Genomic DNA, 21,503 nt, shown 5'->3' on the forward strand with positions numbered 1-21,503 from the left:
AAAACACTGTTTTAGTGACGTCATTAAAGAAGGAAGTAGAGGGATGTAGTCCAAACTGGCCGTTCGATGTAGGCGACTTCTGTTAAATAAAATATCTCGCTTGGCATTGAACTTTGAGCTTTAAAATTTTACAGATTTTATTTATACTCTAACAACAACATTACACACTAACTAAAGTTTGAAACATGGGATCACAAAGAACGGGACCTTTAAGTGATGTTTTTTGAAAATGTAAAAATGCAAAACGTTTTCTGTGATGGGTACACTCTAAAAATATGCTGGGTTGTTTCAACCCAAATTTGGGTCAAAAATGGACAATTTTTGGGTTTGTCCATATTTGACCCAAATTTGGGTTGAAACAACCCATCATTTTTAGAGTGTAGGTTTGGGGGTAGGGTTAAGGTTAGGGGATATAATATACAGTTTGTACAGTATAAAAAATCATTATGTCTATGGAATGTCCCCATAAATCATGGAAACCCAACATGTGTGAGTGTGTGTGTGGTAGAGAAGGTGGGGAATAGGGGCCCAATCAAAACACAAGCCGAGGAGGGCAGGACACCTTTACTAATTCTCTGTCCAGACCACATTCCTGGTCAAGAGGGCAGATCACTGTATGACCCCGGGGCCTCTCGCACAAGGTGCATAAACACAGAGTATATCTTAAGATCTGGATCCATCCAGACTAAAAGACACATTACAGGGTTTTACAGGCCAGCCACCATCTATAATCTGAGCAACATCTGAGCATCTGTACACCGTCACTCGTGCAGAGAATTTAAAATACGCACAAGGTCTTATCTCAAAGGAAGACGCATGCATGCCTGCCATTCACCTTTTTACTACTTTTCTTGACTTTTTTCTTTTTCTTTCCCTTGTCTCTGTCCACCACCAGCTTAAGGTTCTTCAGTTCCTGCCTCATCAGCTCGTCCACCTGAGACAAAGATAAAAACAAAGAGGGAAAAAAATGAGATGGAATGAATTGAGGCACAAGGGAAGTGAAAGAGCTGAGGTGTTTTGTTTTCATAGAGTGTTATGACTTTCATAAAATGTAGTGCAGAAAGAGTGTTGATTTCTTTACTCCCAACCAGGGTTTGAATTCGTGAGGGTCCGAGACAAAATTATGAAGCTGAGGGCCCCGCTTTTCATACTATTGGCAGGTTAAAGACGTGTTTATTCATCACAGGCCCCTGATGACAGCTCTGCTCCCACCTGAACTCTGAGCTCCTCTTCAACTTCCAATCTCTTCTCCTCCCGCACCAACTGAGCGTCGAAACTTTGAAGGAAGTTCTGTTTTTCATCTCGGTTATGCCAAACCTCTGCAACGCACAACAAATCCACAAAGGATGATGATTTATATAAAACTAAATTGCAACAACAGTGATAATATGATCATATATCTAAAACAGTAGAACATACAGACATCTCTGACATGTGAAAACAAATTCGACTTGGACACAAAGCATCAGAGTATAGTCAGGAGAACATCAGTCAGCACTGTGTGTAAAAGAGGAAACAATTCTGAGAGAGGTCTGGTAGGCTTCAGTCGGACCTCCTGCGTGTGGAGCGTAGAGGAAGCACAGGTGCTGTAGTCTGGGTGAGAACTCAGAGTTTGATTGTACTCCGAGCTGCGCTCTCACGCGCCACATCCTGACGGGAAACCCATTTCCACCCACTTCCTGTCCGGGCTAAAGGCAGAACGCCAGGTTGATTTGGAAACTGGAAAAGGACTGGCAGGGCCTGACCTCACAATGAGTCTGAAGTTGTTTTTCCCTGTTTTGTTCATTTGCATATCATAGAGATGCACAGAAAAAAACCCAGCAAACTTAATCTAAACTGTCCAGGACAAACATTTATGAAATTGTGTTAAAATATATTACATTTGGCAGTCTTTCAGTTGGTACTTCTGTGGACTTTAATTACTGACAAAATGAAGTGGCGTTTAGCGGTTTCTGTCAACAAACTGGTATTTCTGAATGGGCTGAAGCTGGGATTTAGCGGATTTGAAGCGCAAATATTTGATGAACGTATACAATGTGCGGAGAGCATTCGCTCAATATCATTATCTCATTTTGACGGAGGTGGTGTTTAGCAGCTTTTGCATTTGAACTCTTCATATTTTTATCAGTTCACGTATTACCTGAGAATCAAATCCATGACCTTTAAAGGGTTAGTTCACCCAAAAATGAAATTTCTGTCATTAATTACTCACCCTCATGTCGTTCCACACCCATAAGACCTTCATTCATCTTCGAACCACAAATTAAGATATTTTTGATGAAATCCAAGAGGTTTTTTTTTATCCCCCATAGAAAGCAACATAATTACCTTCATTCAAGGTCTAGATAGGAAGTAAAGATATCGTTAAAACAGTTCATGTGACTGCAGTGGTTCAACCTTAATGCTACGAAGCGACGAGAATACTATTTGTGTGCAAAAACAAAATAAAAATAATGACTTTATTCAACAATCTCTTCTCTACCCTGTCATTCTCCTACGCAGTTGATGCAGTGAACTCAGTTCAGAGCTTCCGTGTTTTACGTCCAAACGCCGACTGATAATTGTCTTTACAGTATTGACTACTACTACTTCTCTGGACCTTGAATGACAGTAATTATGTTGCTTTCTATGGGGGATAAAAAAACCTCTAAGTCCACCTCTGGACAAAAACACATAGTACAACATCCATTTCTGTCAGTTTTACAGCAGCAAAATGAACACTGTTGTGTCGCTGTAACGATGGACAAAACATGATCAAAACTTGCAGCTCGGCAATTGAAAGCGGCTCATATGCACACCGTTATCCATCTTGAAATCATACAATTAGATTCACATCTTTCGATTGGTTCTTCTGTGGACTTAGAGGCTTTTACTGACAAAATGAAGTGCCGTTTCTGCCAAAGAACTGGTATTTCTGAATGGGATAAAAAAATTCTGGGATAAAAAAAAAAAAAAAGGTAACACTTTATAATAAGGTTCATTAGTTAACTACATTAGTTAACATGAACTAATAATGAACTGCACTTATAAAGCATTTTTTAATCTTTGTTAATGTTAATTTCAACATTTACTAATGCATTATTAAAATCTTGTTAACATTAGTTAATGCACTGTGAACTAACATGAACAAACCATGAACAACTGTTCATTAACTAATGTTAACAAAGATTAGTAAATACAGTAACAAATGTAATGCTCATGGTTAGTTCATGTTAGTTAATACAAAACTAATGTTTAACTAATGAACCTTATTGTAAAGTGTTTCCAAAAAAAACCTCTCAAATTTCATCAAAAATATCTTAATTTGTGTTCTGAAGATGAATGAAGGTCTTACAGGTTTGAACCAACATGAGGATGAGTAATTAATGGCAGAAATTAATGACATTTTTGGATGAACTAACCCTTTAATAACCAGCAGGGCTGTGCACCTTTTAAAATTGAATACATTTGAATACATTTTTGTGATCCAAACTGAAGTAGCAAGTAAGAACTAGACCTGAAATTCAAATTCACAATGTTGTTGCATTTATTTTGAAGTAGTCAGCCCACAGGAATTTAACAGTGGGTTAAAGCAACCAAATTGCTGGGTTTGTCCATTTTCAACCAAACTTTGTTTTTAATCCAGCATTTTTTTAGAGTGTACAAACAAGCCTTTTCAGGCAAGTGTTTCCTAATGGAGAAATAAACTCCAGTGGGTGTGGACAGATCATTTTCATGCACAAACAGCTATATTACACACTAATGCAAATGTAAAATAAAAAAGCATAATACATTCTTAATAAGCAAGCAGTGCTGTCAAGTTCACATAGGGGTCAAAGGGCACTGATGTTAAAGCTCGCTCTGGTGGAACCTAAAAATAAGCATCAGTTCAGTAACTTTGAAATGAGATCCCTTGCTGAGGTCAGAGGTCAAACTGTCGTCCACAAAGCCTGCTTTTCAAAGTCACATTTTCAAAACATCCCGGGGCAATACGATCTATATAATTGCCCCGCTCCTTCAGAGGGATGCATTCACATAGCCTGGCCTGTTTGTTTAAAGACAACATCCACCTAACTCTCCTGAAAACACACGACTGTTAGGGGTCAGCATTTTAAACCTACTTTATTGGGACGGAAGACCTCTGAGAATGATCCAAGCCCACACAGTGCAAGAACAACAGACACTACTGTGGATGAACAGAAAAACATTTCTCGTGAAACGGTGGCCAGTTTTGTGGGAAGGGGGCGGCCACACACATCTGCTCTGATTGAACATAGTGTAAATACAGCACATTTGCCACCCACCATATGGGGATTGAGTAAAAAAAACACTTCAGGGCTCCGTAGCGGTCTGTTATCTTCATGCCATGGTCTTTTGTACCATTTGTGAAGATTTGTATGCTGGTCAGTCAGCGACGATGGAGCCGCACTCATTCTGAAAACCTGTTTTGCCTGTTTGTCCCGGTCATTCAGCTAACAGTGAGAAACAAACACTTCCTTTACACGTCTCTCCTCTGCCAAGAGACTGAAATGAAATCCATCGGTCACATCCAGCAAGTGCGCCATGACGCTGGGATGCAGGAAGGGAAAGAGGGCAAGGGCCAGACAAGACCAAACAGGCAATCTCAATCTTACCCTGAGTACTACAAATGACTTCCTCGGCCTCTCTATAAGCCATTCTCTACTGCGGTGCGAAGGACTTTCCCAACAGAGCCTGTCCCTCTGGGGATCATGCTGGCTATCGTCTGATTCTGGGTAAATATGGAGCTCACCTTTCCGCCTCATTACAACTAAATAAACCCACCACATGATCATATCCCAATTACAGACAGCTGATAAAACAGTGTGCTGCCGATTAACTCGCACAGCAAAGATTAGCTGTCTCACAGGCCGGATGTAGGACATGTTGGTCTGCTGAACACATCATACAAATGTTCAGAATTGCTGATCACGTTGTTTATGTGACTGTTTTTCAAGCCGGGAGAGAGCAGAACGTTGTGAAAAAGATGTACAATTTAGCATGCTTTTAAACTTATTATGGAAACTATTATTTGAAAGGAGCGTGTATCAAACTGCCAAAGTCATGTGATTTCAGTAAACGAGGCTTCGTTACGTCATAAGTGTTTCAAAACGTTTCGAAATTTCAATTGTTCATTGACTTTGGCAGTTTGATGCACGCTCCTGAACCACTGATTCGAAACAAAAGATAAAAAATAAAAAAAAAAATAAAGATGAAATAAATGAATAAAGTCGTTATTTTTTTTTTTTTTGGCGCACAAAAAGTATTCTCGTCGCTTCATAACATTAATGCTGAAACACTGTAGTCACATGAATATTTTAAAGATGTCTTTAGTAGCTTTCTGGGCATCTGAAAGTGTTAATTATCTTGCTGTTAATGCAGGCCTCACTGAGCCATCGGATTTTATCAAAAATATCTTAATTTGTGTTCTGAAGATGAACGAAGGTTGGGTGTTGGACGACATGAGGGTGAGTAATTAATGACAGAAATTTCATTTTTAGGGGAACTAACCCTTTAATTGCATGTTAATTGCAATTAAATTAAAACATATTGTAGTTTATTATATTATCAGCTGAACTGCTTTTAGACCCATCCAATTTTACATATAATTTCATAATTACTTTTACGGTAGCATTTACGGTTAAAAAAAAATTCTTTAATGTCATTGAAATGTATTTAAATTTATTTCTAATAATGCATTTGTAATGATGAAACTGCATCTGATTACATTTACATATATTAGCTTTAAATGTAATATCGAATAACACACTACAGTCAATATTAGAATCCATGTATGTTGGTCAATGCATCAAAATAAGTGTACTTTAAGCACAGCAAACAATTATTAAAACCTAATGATTTAAAATGTTCTTTAAAGTGAAACTTTCGATTTGACAGTATTACAAAGTGCACTTTTAAAAATTGCACTTAAGAAACATAATCATTAAAGTATATTCGCTAACATTTATTTTTTTAAGGTGACACAGTTACAAGTTGCATGTACTTACTATAGTAATTAACAGCATATTATGCATAATTACAAGTAACTAACCCTAAACCAAGCCCTAACCTTAACCTTATAGTAAGTACATGTAATTAATATTACTTAGTACTTGTTTGTAATTACACTGCAACAATGTCACCTTAAAATAAAATGTAACCATGTAATCTCTTTAAGTAGCACTTAAGTAGCCTTTTATTTTATTAACATTATCTGCAAGTGCAGTTTTGTAAAATATATACTTTTAAGATTTGAAGTATACTACAAGTGCACATCTAATACAATTAGTTGCATTACAATTAATAAAAGACATTTTAATAAAAACATTTCCCTTATTTAAAAGTGCTGTATTCTGTCAACAATGCTGTTGACAGCAGTTTGCTTGATGAATATAACCAACACATGTGAGACTGACATCGCTATTCACTCACCCATGTCAAATATTTGGGAGGTGAGCTCTGATCTCTGCTTTTCATTACACCTTTAAGCTTCATTCCTCAGGAATGCAACCCTTTGCTCCACAGACAGAGCAATGTGACATATGCAGGAAAATCTTAATGAAAAGAATTAAGCAGCGTTGACTGGGCATATAATTGCTTCCTGTGAGGTTACAGCTGTTAGTTGGCTGAAAATTTTCCAGTCAAAAATGCATTTCCACATGCACACACTCACACATATACATCACACTTTTAGCATGCAATGCTCTCACTTGCAACATATTTAAGTATTTACATAGCCAGTATATAAAGTTAACTGCAATATTTGTAACTTTAGTAAAATATATGGTTTGTACAATTGGGAACAGTACAACAGCACTTATTCTAGGGTATGTAAGGGCACATGTATTCATCATGAACCGTACGGTATGGACGTCACAATTCTGTTCATGCAGTTAGAATACAGTCAGTCACAGGCGATTCACACTTCAATCCAGAAGGGGGCGTGTACGGTAATGCAACGCTGTTAACCACGACAGGAAAAAGTGCAGAAGAAGAAAAACAGACGATATAGAAATGTCACAAACATCAATAAAACAGCTTGAGAATAATATCTCACGTAGCATTACATTTACCTCAGGCAAGTCATTTAGTGTCCACAGCATGTTAGTTCACTAGAGAAATGAACTCTAGAGAGGAGTATTTAACTAAATTTATGCACTATATTAGCTTATATATTCATTATTATATTCACTTTACCTGTTAGTAATATCTTAATTATTAAATATATGTTTAAATAAATTTGTCATGAAAACTGTGTAAATGATTATATTTCAAAAATGAATTCAGTAATGATTTTATCATTACATTTAGAAGTTAATGCAAAACCTGCCTTATGTTCAATTTACATGTTTTTATTTTATTTTAGTGTTGATTATTATTTCTAAAAAATAAATAGCAACTGAATTTAATAGTTTGGGCTCTGTTTTTAATTGTAACCTTTAATATTATAGTAATGTGTAAGAAAGGGTTTTCTGTATATAGTTTACAGCATTAGTTTTTTTATTCTTAAGCAAATGCTAATTATAATTGAATTTATTTAAAGAGAAAGACACGATTTGTTGAATAAACCACTGTTTAATAAAAAAAGAAGCAATTTTTATGTTTAGTAATGAACTGTGACTTCAATACTGAGGTACGTTACCATTACACCCCTATTAAATTATATATCAAACATTATATTATATAAAATTATAGTATATTTAAAATATAGTATATTTGAAATGCTCTATGCACATTGTGTTTTATCTGCTCACTGTAAAAAATAAATACATTTTTAAAAATGTACCAAAATAATAGGTGCTAAAATAGCAAAATAAGACAGTCCAGCTACAATAGCAGCAACAAAATGAATAATAATAAAAAACAACAGTACTTTAACCTCAGTATATAGTAGGCTACTATGAAAAGCTTCACAATTGCATACAGTGTAGTATAAAACCTGCAACAGTATATATGCCAATGCACTGCAGCTGTTTCTCAGTAGCTGCAGTTCAAGTTGCAGTGCAGCTGTCAGTCAAACCAGTTGTTCTACTGATCTGAAGTACTATTGAAAAGTTTTACTTGTATTGTACAGGCCAAAACATGAGCCTGATAGACTTGTTTTTTTTTTCCAAACCACTTCTTGGTTGACTTTGCAGTGTGGGCAGGAGCATTGTCTTGTTGAAAAATAACATCTGATCATTCCTTTTAGATAACAACTTTTCAATGGCGGGAATCAAACCATTCTACAATATTCTCCTGAACTCCACAGCATTAAATCACATTTCACAGTGAAGTAGCTCACTAATACCAGCAGCTGAAAAGCCTCCCCACACAATGACACATGCTTCACAGTGCTAGAGATGCATTTATTATTATATTTCTCGGCAGATTTTTGAAGACACCAATCTGGAGCATGCAACTCGATTCATCACTCCACATACAACTTCCCATATTCTGCCAAAAACTTCATTCTGTCTTCTGTTTTTAATGCTTTTTAAGGAGTGCATTTGCTTAAATTTTGCTTATTTCCTGACCAATAATTTGTGGTTAAGACAACTAAAAGCTTAGCGTTTAGCCATTTTGGGCAAGTTTTACTACAGTTCTTTAAGCAACACTGTAAAACTTTACTGTAAATTTACAGGACATTTCTAACAGTATTATACTGTATTTTCATAAAAGAGTAACATGCTGTATATTTTACAGAATGTCTGTAAATATACAGTAGTTTTCTGTTTTCAGCCCGTTTCACTCGTAATACAGTATAATACTGTAAAAGCATTGCATTATGGGATTGATTTTTTTTTACCGCGCTCATTTCAAATTTCTAGGCCAGGCATACATTTTAGCTTCTCTCCCAACGCTTTTAGTGTTTCACGTCGACTCTTCAGGGTTTAATGTTATCATTAAATGATATTTGAGTGAATATAGTGTGCAGTTTTAAGCTTCTGAAGCGTCAGTTTGCCTGAGACGCGGGATGACTGGACGGCGCTGCTGAGAAGACGGAGATGTTATTTTCCGCCTGATTAATCAAAACGTTTGCCTGTGTCGAGAAGACAGATAAACGATTGTTCGGCTGAGAATACGGTAAGTCAGTCTTTTATGGAGCTTTTCGTTCGCGTTTCTATTTTGTCATGAATGGTTTGATCTTGAAATGTTAAACTTCTCATGAGCAAACGGTTAACGTTACTCTGTTCTCAGCGCTTCATGCAGTAACACTGATGTTTCATGTTATAGACAACCTTAGCATATGTTATTCTTACAACCTGATTTTTAAACTGTTTTGTTTATTTATTTATTTTTTTTTCTCTCATTTCAGGCTCAATCATCTGATGTGCTCCATTGTTTACGTAAGTGTTGTGCTTACCTTCAAGTGTATCATGTTTATGAAAAAGAATTCAGTGAATAAACGATTTTATTTTGTCAATTATTTTAAGCAATATTTTAAGATGCATCTTTTCTGAAGTGTAACAGGAGACATTACTGAGATCATATGCTTAGCTGTGAGTCCTTGTGTTCACAAAAATGCTATGGTGAATGAATGCACAATATTCACTTCTCTCTCTTTCTCTCTCTCTTTGCTTTTCTGCTTTTAGGCTCTTTGACATATACCCTAAACATGGCTCAAGAACCAGGAAGGGGGGAAATGACCTTCTGTGAAATATGGTTATGTTAATGTAAGTATTGCACCTAATTTCACATGTGATGTAATCAGGTTTATGGCAAATAATGGACTACTTGCACTGAGGCTTGTAACACACGTTTTGAAATAATACAACTTGCCTATTTCTGCTTAGTGATCGATGCTGCAGAGTGTGTGAGACCTGATGAATAAGTTCAGGACAAACCTTCATTTATTTTTATTAAATATTTTAATCCCTATTTTTCATTGACAATCATTTCACTGTGTGTAATTCTTAGTATTCAAATTCTTAATATTCAAAGTATATTTGTCAGTCCGCTGTCAGTGCGTTACTGTTTAAAGGGTTAGTTCACCAAAAAATGAAATTTCTGTCATTAATTACTCACTCTCATGTCGTTCCACACCTGTAAGACCTTCGCTCATCTTCAGAACACAAATTAAGATATTTTTGATGTGAGAGCTTTCTGTCACATGTCGCAGAGACACATGCATTACTTTAACAATCTGTTTCCTACCATTCTTCACCTTGAATGTGTAAGTTGTGCTGCTGCCACTTAAGTAAAGTTGCTTTTATATTCGCACATTCAGACTTCTGATAAATTCAGACTTTCCAATAAATGTGCAATAAATTAATGTTTGCGAATTTTAAGCAGCGACATGATATTGACAACCAACGATTGTCAACTTACAACATTTTTCACAGTCGATCAAAATAGGCAAGTATTGATTTAATGGCATATTTACTTGTGAATGTCCACTGAATGTCCAATGTAGTGTGATTAACAAGGCTATTGAATACGGATGTCCGAATGTGCGAATATAAAACCAACTTTACCCAAGTGCTGCTGCCTATGGAGGAACAGAAAGCTCTCAGATTTCATCAAAAAATATCTCCATTTGTGTTCCAAAGATGAACAAAGGTCTTACGGGTGTGGAACGACACGAGGGCAAGAAATTAACAACAGAAATTTAATTTTTGGGTGAACTAACCCTTTAAGATGAATTTAAATATTTAACATTGCTAAATGTCTCGAGGCAGGTACCACTTATTTATTATACTATTTTAAAAGACTGGGATAAGAGCACCAACACACACAAGCTAAATTCAACAGGTATAAAATATGAGAAAAACGGTAAGAGAAAAACAGTAAGAGAAAAACAGTTAATGAGAAGACGAGCACTGGACTGCAGCAGGTTAGTGCTGTATGGAGGGGAGCTGAATGCTTTTACCAGAAACTCCCGAGATGTACGACGTACAACACAGAAGCAGTTGTGCATATAGTCCATTCAATTAATAAACAATTTCATTGAATACAATTATAAGCACTATTTTTTAGTTGCATCTTTTCTGAAGTGTTAATTGGACATTTTAACTTCAATCAAATGCTTAGGCTGTTAGTCCTTATGTTCACAAAAATGCTATGGTGCATATATTCACAATATTCATTACTGTTTTCTCTCTCTCCTTTTTTTTCTTCTGCTTTTTTAGGCACTTTGACATCAACCATGAACACGGCTCAAGAAACAAGAAGGGAAAGTGACTTCCAAGACTGGCAACACTGTGCAAAAAAGGAGCAGTACTGAAAAACTTGTAGGCCTACTATTTGTTTTTACTCCACATTTGAAAAAATGTTAAATGTAAATAAGATTGCTGTATTGTTCATTGATAACTGCTGAGTGCATTTAAAATGTTGACCTTTCAACATTGCAATTTTCTGCTTTTTTCCATAAAAAAAATAATAAAAGTTTTAAAACTCAACAGTATGTTGCTTTCCATTTCCTTTGCCATAACATAACAAAAGTATATTTTTTAATTATTTAATGACAAATATAAGTGTAGTATGAAAAGCTGTATAAATGCAGTTAATAGCTGTAGATAAACAGTATAATGCTGTAAAAGTACATAATATTACAGCAGGATACTGTATTTGATAATTACAGCACTATACTGTAAATGTTGTTTACAGAAGTAGTACTGTAAAAATACAGTAAGTGGCTGGCAACCCAGCTGCCAGTATTTTACTGTAAATTTACAGCGAAAAGTTTTACAGTGAAGCGATAAAGCATCAAAGACCTGCAACTGACGTGACTTGACGTCAGCTCATGTCTTGTGATGAATACATGTGCTGAGAACAGAAAGAACTTTAGCAGATGTGATGTGGGTGATGCGCTTTAGTGAACCTCTATGTTCTTTAAAGAATGATAGATTCATTCAGAGTTACAAGCCAAATGCACAGCTGTGAGATAAATGTGAGATTCAGCGACTTAAAAAGACAGACGTTTTCCCTATCAGATCTTGACTTTAAAAGACACCTCAGACCTCCCTCGGGTAACAGGAACTAAATGAGTCTGTTATAGCTGGACTGGAAGAAAAGAAATCTAACAATCTGTGGCTGACCCTATAGATGGTTTGTAATGGACCGGACCAGAGCTAAAAAGGAGTTGCCCATGGTAATTCCCCACTGGTGTGTAATGAACAGTGCAGTTTGTTGATGGAAGTTCTCTAATCACTGAACACAGGCAACAGAGCAGGATGTTGTCATAGCAATCTATCCTGGAAATGCTAGAATGACATGTTTAGAATAGGTTTTTGCAGACCTCTGGTTCACCTGCTCCCTACTGACACAAACAGACATGCACAAAAACATTCAAATAGTTTTGGAAGATCTAAGATCTAGCTCTCTACCCGGTCTTCATGGATCACTGAAACAGAGAAGTGCAGTTCAGTCTTCTCATTTCCTGTTGAGAGACCTTAAACCCCTACACAAACAGGAAGTAGTGTCTCAGGCATTAACATGCTTGTCTTGTCAAGAGGTTTCAGGGGTGACTTGATTGATTTGCAGCTCTACAGATTGAGTTATGGCTCCTAAATACACTGTCATCACACGCTGCAGAATAAGACCCAAACCCCAAACCTATCCATGACTGTAATAGGAAAAAGAATGCATGTTTTTTGTACAATCCAAAGTCATACTACATTATATGATATTTTGCCATCTCATACAGTTCATCACTGTTGTCATAAGAGTGTGCTGGCTACATGTTTTGTTTAGTTAACGTTTATAGCCTCAGGGCTAGATTTACTAAACGGCAAATTAGCGTGAGAGCACAATTTATTTATTATTTATTGCCATAACAAACTGGTTGTCTGGAATTTTTCTTGGTGAGCTCATCCACAGTTATGACACTGAGACAAAAACAAGCACATACATACATAGATACATATATATCCCAAGAGTTACAAAGAATGAAATACTGATGCAAAAATACAAGAAGAGTTAAGAGTTATGATTTCAAAAAAGGGCAGATGTGAGTGGAAAGTTCTGCGCGTGATTTAAGACATCCTTTTTTCATGAGGTAAATAATGGCGCAAATACCAGCAAATTGACTAGCGCAAACCTTAGTAAATCATCTTGCGTGATTCATTTACATACTCTCCTCCCATAAATTTTGTGTCTGAAAGGGAAACTCCTACAAATGCATGTATAATAAGGTCAGCCACGCCTTTTAGTAAATCTGGCCCTTAGTGTCATGTGTGCTAGCCTTATTTTATTTTGTCTTGGAGTTTATGATATTGTACACCATCTACATTAGTACTGGCCGAGTAGTGGATTTATGAAAAGATCACTCACTTTGATTCATCGTGTGTAGTTTTGTTTGTTATGGTGGTTATATATATTTAGGCACAAAGCAGATTTTAGAACTTAAAGGGTTAGTTCACCCAAAAATTTAAATTTAATTTAGGCTTTCATTCACATATAAACATTCTCACACATTAGTTATGGCAAATGGAAGCTCAAGCGTGTTTGCTTGACGTGTGAGAACCAGAGAGGTTCATTCTCGTGTTACGCAGCACGTTTGAGCTTCTAGAAGAACCAATGAGGTTCATTCTCGTGTTACGCAGCACGTTTGAGCTTCAGCAAGAACCAATGAGGTTCATTCATGTTCACGTTTGTTACGCAGTGAGCACGTTGAGCTTGAGCCAGCAAGAATCCAAGTGAGGTTCATTCTCGTGTTACGCAGCACTTTTGAGCTTCTGGAAGAACCAATTAGGTTCATTCTTGTGTTACGCATCACGTTTGAGCTTTAGCAAGAACCAATGAGGTTCATTCTCATGTTACGCAGCACGTTTGAGCTTCAGCAAGAACCAATGAGGTTCATTCTCGTGTTACGCAGCACGTTTGAGCTTTAGCAAGAACCAATGAGGTTCATTCTCGTGTTACGCAGCACGTTTAGAGCTTCAGCAAGAACCAATGAGGTTCATTCTCGTGTTACGCAGCACGTTTGAGCTTCAGCAAGAACCAATGAGGTTCATTCTCGTGTTACGCAGCACGTTTGAGCTTCAGCAAGAACCAATGAGGTTCATTCTCGTGTTACGCAGAACCAATTGTTCACGTTTGAGCTTCTGCAAGAACCAATGAGGTTCATTCTCGTGTTACGCAGCACGTTTGAGCTTCCGCAAGAACCAATGAGGTTCATTCTCGTGTTACGCAGCACGTTTGAGCTTCTGCAAGAACCAATGAGGTTCATTCTCGTGTTACGCAGCACGTTTGAGCTTCAACAAGAACCAATGAGGTTCATTCTCGTGTTACGCAGCACGTTTGAGCTTCAACAAGAACCAATGAGGTTCATTCTCGTGTTACGCAGCACGTTTGAGCGTTTACTGGAAGAACCAATGAGGTTCATTCTCATGTTACGCAGCACGTTTGAGCGTCCTGAAGAACCAATGAGGTTCATTCTCGTTTTACGCAGCACGTTTGAGCGTTTGAGCTACTGGAAGAACCAATGAGGTTCATTCTCGTGTTACGCAGCACGTGAGCTTGAGCAATGAGGTTCATTCTCATGTTACGCAGCAAGAACCAATGAGGTTCATTCTCGTGTTACGCAGCACGTTTGAGCGTTTCCTGCAAGAACCAATGAGGTTCATTCTCGTTTTACGCAGCACGTTTGAGCTTCTGCAAGATCCAAAGAGGTTTGTCCCGCACGTTAAGCAGATTTGGTTGATCTTCTATTTATGTTCGCTGATCAAGGTTTATATGTGAATAAAAGCCTAAATTCAATCTGTTCATCATATAAAGCGATCGTGTCTCTTCAGAAAATTTGGACTCAACCGGTCAATTCATATGGATTAGTTTTGTTATCTTTTTATGAACTTTTTAATGCATCAAAGTGGTAGTTGCATGGACTGTCAATTGAGGGACAGAAATCTCAGATTTCATTAAAAATATCTTCATTTGTGTTTTCCAAAGATGATCAAAAGTCTTTGGAACAACATGAAGGTGAGTAAATGATGACAGAATTTTTATTTTTGGGTGAACTAACCCTTTGAAGTATGCTAGTTTACTCTGTCTCAGAGGTATTAACACTGTCAATTAATGGTCTAAACGGTTATGAATTGTAAAATATACAAGCATCAAAATGCCTCCAGTAATGCCTGAAACACTGTATTTTTACAGTGAATGTCTGGCAACAACAACTGACAGTTATTTACTGTAGAGAGCAGAGTACTGTTTTACAGTGTACACTTGTTTGGAGAGAACTGGATGAACAGCTCTCACTTCACAAACAAATGTAGTCAGATATACGGCCTGTGAAAACTGTCCTTGCCGTGAAACCAAGGCAACTGGGGAGTTGACAGACAACTGCTGTTGATTACAGAACGAGGAGGAGCTGGACTTCAATGTGGCGTCAAGAGACTCGGTTTTAATGAGAGGGCAAGAAAACGAATCTGTAGTCACAAAAGAAGGGGGAAGGAGAAAGACGTAGAGAGAGAGAGAGAAAAGGAAATAGGCTCCATGTGGGGTGGGGAACCATCTGGACCGGTCTTGACCTGAGAACTGACATGGCCCTATCATTATTGGTTACTTAGACGTATTCCAGACACATCTCATGTCACAACTGTGATGAAAGCTCACTCGCTCATTGACCTCACACAAACACTGTTGACATTGTTGAGCATTAGTCATTTGGTCAGGGAAATGCTGCATCAATTATCGATGACAGACACACAGACTGCACCCTTTCACCGTCATTTCCCATTTACCTTTGTACAGTTTGGCTCCCTCGACTACCGTAGGAAGGAAATTACTGGGAGTCATCTTCCATCCCTTCTCTTCCTCCTGCAAAACAGACAGTTAGTATCAAGGTGGGTCCTTCATAAGCACAGCATTGCTGTTTTCTTGTAAATGAACTTTACATGGTGAGACAAGGAAAGTTCTCTGAAATGTGTGATCAAAGCTCTTCCCAGGGCGAGGTGCTTGCATGCTGATCCGGAGCGGGGTCACCCTCAGCACCGGCATTTTAATGATGTGAATACACAGCAGGGGCTGAACGCGATGCTGCGAGTATGATTTACGGTGCCTCCTGTTTTGCTTTCTCTCAACCAGGGGTCGCACATTAAAAGTAAATCAACGTCCTCACATACTCACGCGAATGTTTGCCTTGCGTGTCACAAGCACACACTCAGATCGCAGAATGTGTCTGCTCAGGAGCAGAGCTTTTCAGAAGGAATAAGCCAAATGGAGGCTGTATATTTTATGGGCTGTCTTCCTTTAAACACATTTCTCCATTAGCAACTAATGACCCCCAAAAGAGACAGAAATCCATCTGAAAATATGAAAGGCCCTTAAGTGCCTGGGAGCAGTGATTTATGATTATTCATGTGGCATTAGACAGAACTTCCAAATGGATTTAGCAGCTTATATAAAAGAACCCTGTGGCCAGGTCAGGAGTAAAATGAATTCATGTGCCAGGTTTATATAATTTAGCTCCAAATGAATTTGTCAGGTAATATGCAACAGCCTATACGGCTCATTTCAAATTTGATGCCTGCTACAGGTCTCAAAATAGTTGGGATGGGGGCACGTTTACCATGGTGTAGCATCTCCTCTTCTTTTCAAAACAGTGTGAAGACATCTGGGCATCGAGGTAATGAGTTTCTGGAGTTTTGGTGTTGGAATTTTGTCCCATTCTTGCCTGATACAGGTTTCCAGCTGCTGAAGAGTTTGTGGTCGTCTTTGACGTATTTTTTGTTTATTGATGCGCCAAATGTTGAAAGATCTGGACTGCAGGCAGGCCAATTCAGCACCCGGACTCTTCTACGACAAAGCCATGCTGTTGTAATAGCAGCAGTATGTGGTTTTGCATTGTCCTGCTGAAACACACAAGGCCTTCCCTGAAATAGACGTCGTCTGGAAACCTTTATATACCTTTCAGCATTCATAGTTCCTCCTAAAACATGCAAGCTGCCCATACCGTATGCACCCCCATACCATCAGAGATGCTGGCTTTTGAACTGAATGCTGATAACACGCTGGAACGTCTCCCTCCTCTTTATCCCGGAGGACACGGCGTCTGTGATTTTCAACAAGAATGTCAAATTTGGACTCATCTGACCACTTTTCCACTTTGAAACAGTCCATTTTAAATGAGCCTTAGTCCACAGGACACGATGGCGCTTCTGGACCATGTTCACATATGGCTTCCTTTTTACATGATAGAGCTTTAGTTGGCATCTGCAGATGGCACGGCGGATTGTGTTTACCAACAGTGGTTTCTGGAAGTATTCCTGGGCCCATTTAGTAATGTCATTGACACAATTCATGCCAATGAGTGATGCAGTGTCGTCTGAGGGCCCGAAGACCACGGGCATCCAATAAAGGTCTTTGGCTTTGTCCCTTACACACAGAGATTTCTCCAGTTTCTCTAAATCTTTTGATGATGTTATGCACTGTAGATGATGAGATTTGCAAAGCCTTTGCAATTTGACATTGAGGAACATCCACAATATTTTTACGCACTCTTTCACAGATTGGAGAGCCTCTGCCCATCTTTACTTCTGAGAGACTCTGCCTCTCCAAGGCATCCCTTTTATAGCTAATCATGTTACAGACCTGATATCAGTTAACTTAATTAGTTGCTAGGATGTTCTCCCAGCTAAATCTTATAAAAATGTCTTCCTTTTTTAGCCATTTGTTGCCCCCGTGCAAAGTTTTAGCGACCTGTAGCAGGCATCAAATTTGAAATGAGCTCATTTAGTGGATAAAAGTGTAAAATTTCTCCCTTTAAACATTTGTTATGTTATCTATGTTCTATTGTGAATAAAATATTGGCTCATGTGATTTAAAAGTCTTTTAGACTTTCATTTTATACAAATTTAAAAAACGGGTTTTGGGTTGTAAAAAATATATTGCTAATACAGCTTTTAAATGTACTTACAAATGAATTTTGATTCATTTAAGTTACTTTTATTTTTGGTCATTTTTAATATATATTTTCAATCTGTATGGTCCAAAATATATTTAAAAAATACATTTTGCTTTTTTATTTTAAGATCGGACATTTTCTGGTAACACTTTACAGTAAGTTTCCATTTGTTACGATTAGATAACTGGATTAGGTAACTTGAACTAACAATGAAAAATATTTATAATAATTTATTAATTTTAGTTAATGTTAATTTCAACATTTCCTAATAAATTATAAAAACAAAAGCTGCACCTGTTAATATTATTTCATAGGTCCAAGCTAATATTAACTAACAATGAACAGTTGTATTTTTATACTTTTATTAACTAATATTAAAAAAGATGAAAAAAGATGAGAAAGGCCATTGTTCGTTAATGCTCGTTCGTTAATGGCCTTTTAACAAAATATATCTTTAATTTGAATATATTTTCTGAAATATATTTCATTAAGTCGCACTGTTTACAGCATATATTTGAAATATTTTTTGGCCATATCATTGGTGGAATATATTAAATATTTCTTATAAACTATGTATTTGGTACTGCCTTCTTTTTCTTTAACAAGGAGCCTTTGAGTGGCACTTGGAAATTTAAACTAGGACTAAACTAGGCCAACATAAGAGCTCCGACAAAAATGTCTTAATTAACTATTGAAAGGCTCAGCTTTCAGACAGGATGTGAGCATTTGAAAAAGGTCAGATTGGTCTTTCGGCCTCATTGTGAGCAGATATCAGTGGTTTGGGTCTCCAATGAGGATTACAGGTGCTCTTATGATGAAGGAAAGCCTGAACAAAGGGTCCATTCTAGATCTCCGGAACGCAGCCAATCAGTGTGAGCGGGTATTTTTATCGCTTGACTGCCTCACAGTAACCACTGGTCAGCATATGACGTTCAGAGGTCAGATCAGAGAACATAAAACCTCACGTGAACCTAAATCACTTTGAACTTAAAGGATTAGTTCACTTCAGAATGAAAATTTCCTGAAAATTTACATCTAAGATGTTTATGTCTTTCTTTCTTCAGTTGAAAAAAATGAAGGTTTTTGAGGAAAACATTCCAGGATTTTTCTCCATATAGTGGACTTCAATGGGGCTCAACGGGTTGAAGGTCCAAATGTCAGTTTCAGTGCAGCTTCAAAGAGCTCTACATGATCCCAGACGAGGAATAAGAGTCTTATCTAGAGGAACGATGGGTCATTTTCTGAAAAAATAAACAATTGCATATTTTTTAAATACAAATGTTCATCTTGCACTGCTCTGCGATGCGATCATCTTATTGGAAAGGTCAAGCGTGACGTAGGTGGAGGTACCGAGCAAACGTTTACAAAGCAAATGTGCAAAGACTAAGTCAAACGGCCTATACAAAAAAAAGGTAAAACAACAATGTCAGACGAATTTGAAGTTGGAGGAGAAAATGAGATAGAGTTTTTCACTCTACTGCGGTACATCCTCCTACGTCACATGTGACCTTTCCAACGTGATTATGTCATGCGTGGCGTATCGCAGAGCAGTGCAAGACGAGCATTTGTGGTCAAAAAATATATAATTGTTTATTTTTTTAGAAAATAACCAATCGTTTCTCTAGATAAGACTCTTATTCCTCGTCTGGGATCATGTAGAGCTCTTTGAAGCTGCACTGAAACTGACATTTGGACCTTCAACCCGTTGAACCCCAGTGAAGTCCACTATGAAAGACTGCTGTCTGCCACGCCTATGCTTTATTACATCATCAGTCCAGTTTATCTTCAAATCTTTGTTAAAATAAAATGTAGGAACACAGGAAATCTGGACGTCATAGTAGAGAAAACAGAACCTCTATCTATACTGAACAAGAGGAAGAGTTGAGAATAGGGAGAGCAAGAGGTTATCAAGGATAGTTGGTGGAACACTGCAGGAACGCCTTGATGAAATCACAGATATTTCCGGAGACCGTGGATGAGTTTAACAAACTCACCATTCCTCATCTTAATCTACCCTGAACAGAACACATGCAGGAATATTCACAATGTGTAATTATGCATGAGAATATGAGCGTATGGAGTACGTTAAATGTCTTTTCTAAGATGGAAAATTGCAAGTGCTGGTGTAAAAGGTCATAATTCTCTCATCTATGACTCTTTTAACTTAATAGTCAAACTTCAGGCCTTCTCACCTAAGGGAAATCTGTAAACTCCCTAACACAGATGTTGATATGAACGCCCGTAAACCTGCTTTCATGCAAAAAAAGCCTATAGGTTAGATGTCTTATTGCATCCTAGTCTTGTTACAAGGACAAGGAAACACTAAGCCAAGTGATTTTTCTGTAAACCCGCTCTGTAATGAAATTATCCACCTAAAGTCAGCTCAACCAACGAAGTGCTGTTCATTGTGAGTGGGCCTGACCACAGAGGTCATCGGAGTCCCTAGACACTCAAATATGTGCAACATCAGTTGATTTAATTCTGCAGATACAGATACTTTAAAAAGCCTTTATTGATTTCTGTGCAACTGTGATACGGTGTTTGAAGGCATGACCTTACCTCTGTATCTCCTTTCCCTTTTTTTCCTTTCATCTTCCCTTTTTTCTCTTTCTTTTTCCCTTTTTTGTCCTTATCTTCTTTCGATTTTTTCTTCTTCTCCCTCTCTTCTTCTTTAGCAGCAAATTCAGCAGCCACCTTCAAAACATTATGTAAAGATTCTTAAGCATTATTGAAACAAAATTCTATTCTGCATCTGAAAAGAACAGTATCAAGAAGCAGTATACATCTGAAATGAAATATATTTCTTAGTAAAAGTACAGTATTGGGTCTGTAATTGTAATTCTGAATGGATTTAATGGAGTGACAGGATTAATAACCTGCTCTGGTGTCTTCTGAGCAAATATGGATGCAGATCCTCCATCTTCAGGGCTTGGGAAGTCAGGAAACTTCCCGGTGGCATCTCTGAAACACAAAACAGTAGCTATATGTAAGGAATAATTGACGACAGGCTGTTGAATTATTAGAAAATAATGCACAACTGAGGTGGTAATGCCGTTACACCTCGGGTGTGCATTATTTTCTAATAATTTAACAGTCTGGAGTCAACTATTCCACTTATACTACGGTTACCACATCTGAAGACACCTTTCAGATGTTTCAGATCACACATCTCATTCAGAACTAGTAACGAAGGCTTATATGTATATATATATATATATATATATGAATATATATAAAACTAAAATAAGGTCACATCATAGAATGTTTTTTTTTTTTTTTTTGAAACAGTTGAAATTTCAAATTTACCTCCCTTTTTTTTCCATATTTCCCTCCCAAAACAGAAAATATATGGGGAGAACTCTGTGTGAGAAAAACAATTTTCTTAAAGATTTTTTAAAGATGAGGTAAGGCAGACTTCATGTCTGTGTGAACATATAGATAAACAAAGCAGATCGCGTGAACAAAGGCAAATCAATCATATTTGAACTGTGAACTTCACACATGGGGAGGATACATTAGCCAGGTCCAGCGCTGACTCTCAGGGGAGCGGGGCAGGTTTAGAATAACAGGGTAAATGTGTCAGTCAGGGCGCAGCCTGAGCTCTCTGCTCTAGCTAACTCAATCAGTAGCACACAACTCAAACTCACTTCCAATGTGGTAGCACATGCTGAAAGCTCTA

General features: G+C 37.5%; 1 protein-coding gene and 1 long non-coding RNA gene across 4 annotated transcripts in view; one reads left to right on the forward strand and one right to left on the reverse strand.

Annotated features, from left to right (window-relative positions):
• Window positions 1–21,503, reverse strand: part of iqca1 (IQ motif containing with AAA domain 1) — a 57,708-nt gene that overhangs the window by 23,870 nt on the left and 12,335 nt on the right. For all 3 annotated transcript variants that reach the window (XM_048200482.1, XM_048200481.1, XM_048200480.1), the window contains 5 exons: window positions 20,701–20,785; window positions 20,384–20,518; window positions 15,663–15,738; window positions 1,213–1,319; window positions 836–934 (listed from right to left, as the gene is read on the reverse strand). In XM_048200482.1, coding sequence (XP_048056439.1) covers window positions 836–934; window positions 1,213–1,319; window positions 15,663–15,738; window positions 20,384–20,518; window positions 20,701–20,785 — 502 coding nt within the window. The remainder of the gene's footprint in view (window positions 1–835; window positions 935–1,212; window positions 1,320–15,662; window positions 15,739–20,383; window positions 20,519–20,700; window positions 20,786–21,503) is intronic.
• On the forward strand, window positions 8,373–11,378 carry LOC125274265. Its single transcript, XR_007186225.1, has 4 exons — window positions 8,373–9,063; window positions 9,296–9,326; window positions 9,573–9,653; window positions 11,109–11,378. It is a non-coding gene; the product is annotated as an uncharacterized LOC125274265 (long non-coding RNA).

This window comes from Megalobrama amblycephala, linkage group LG8 (genome assembly GCF_018812025.1).
Source record: "Megalobrama amblycephala isolate DHTTF-2021 linkage group LG8, ASM1881202v1, whole genome shotgun sequence".
In the NCBI taxonomy this organism is placed as follows: domain Eukaryota; kingdom Metazoa; phylum Chordata; class Actinopteri; order Cypriniformes; family Xenocyprididae; genus Megalobrama; species Megalobrama amblycephala.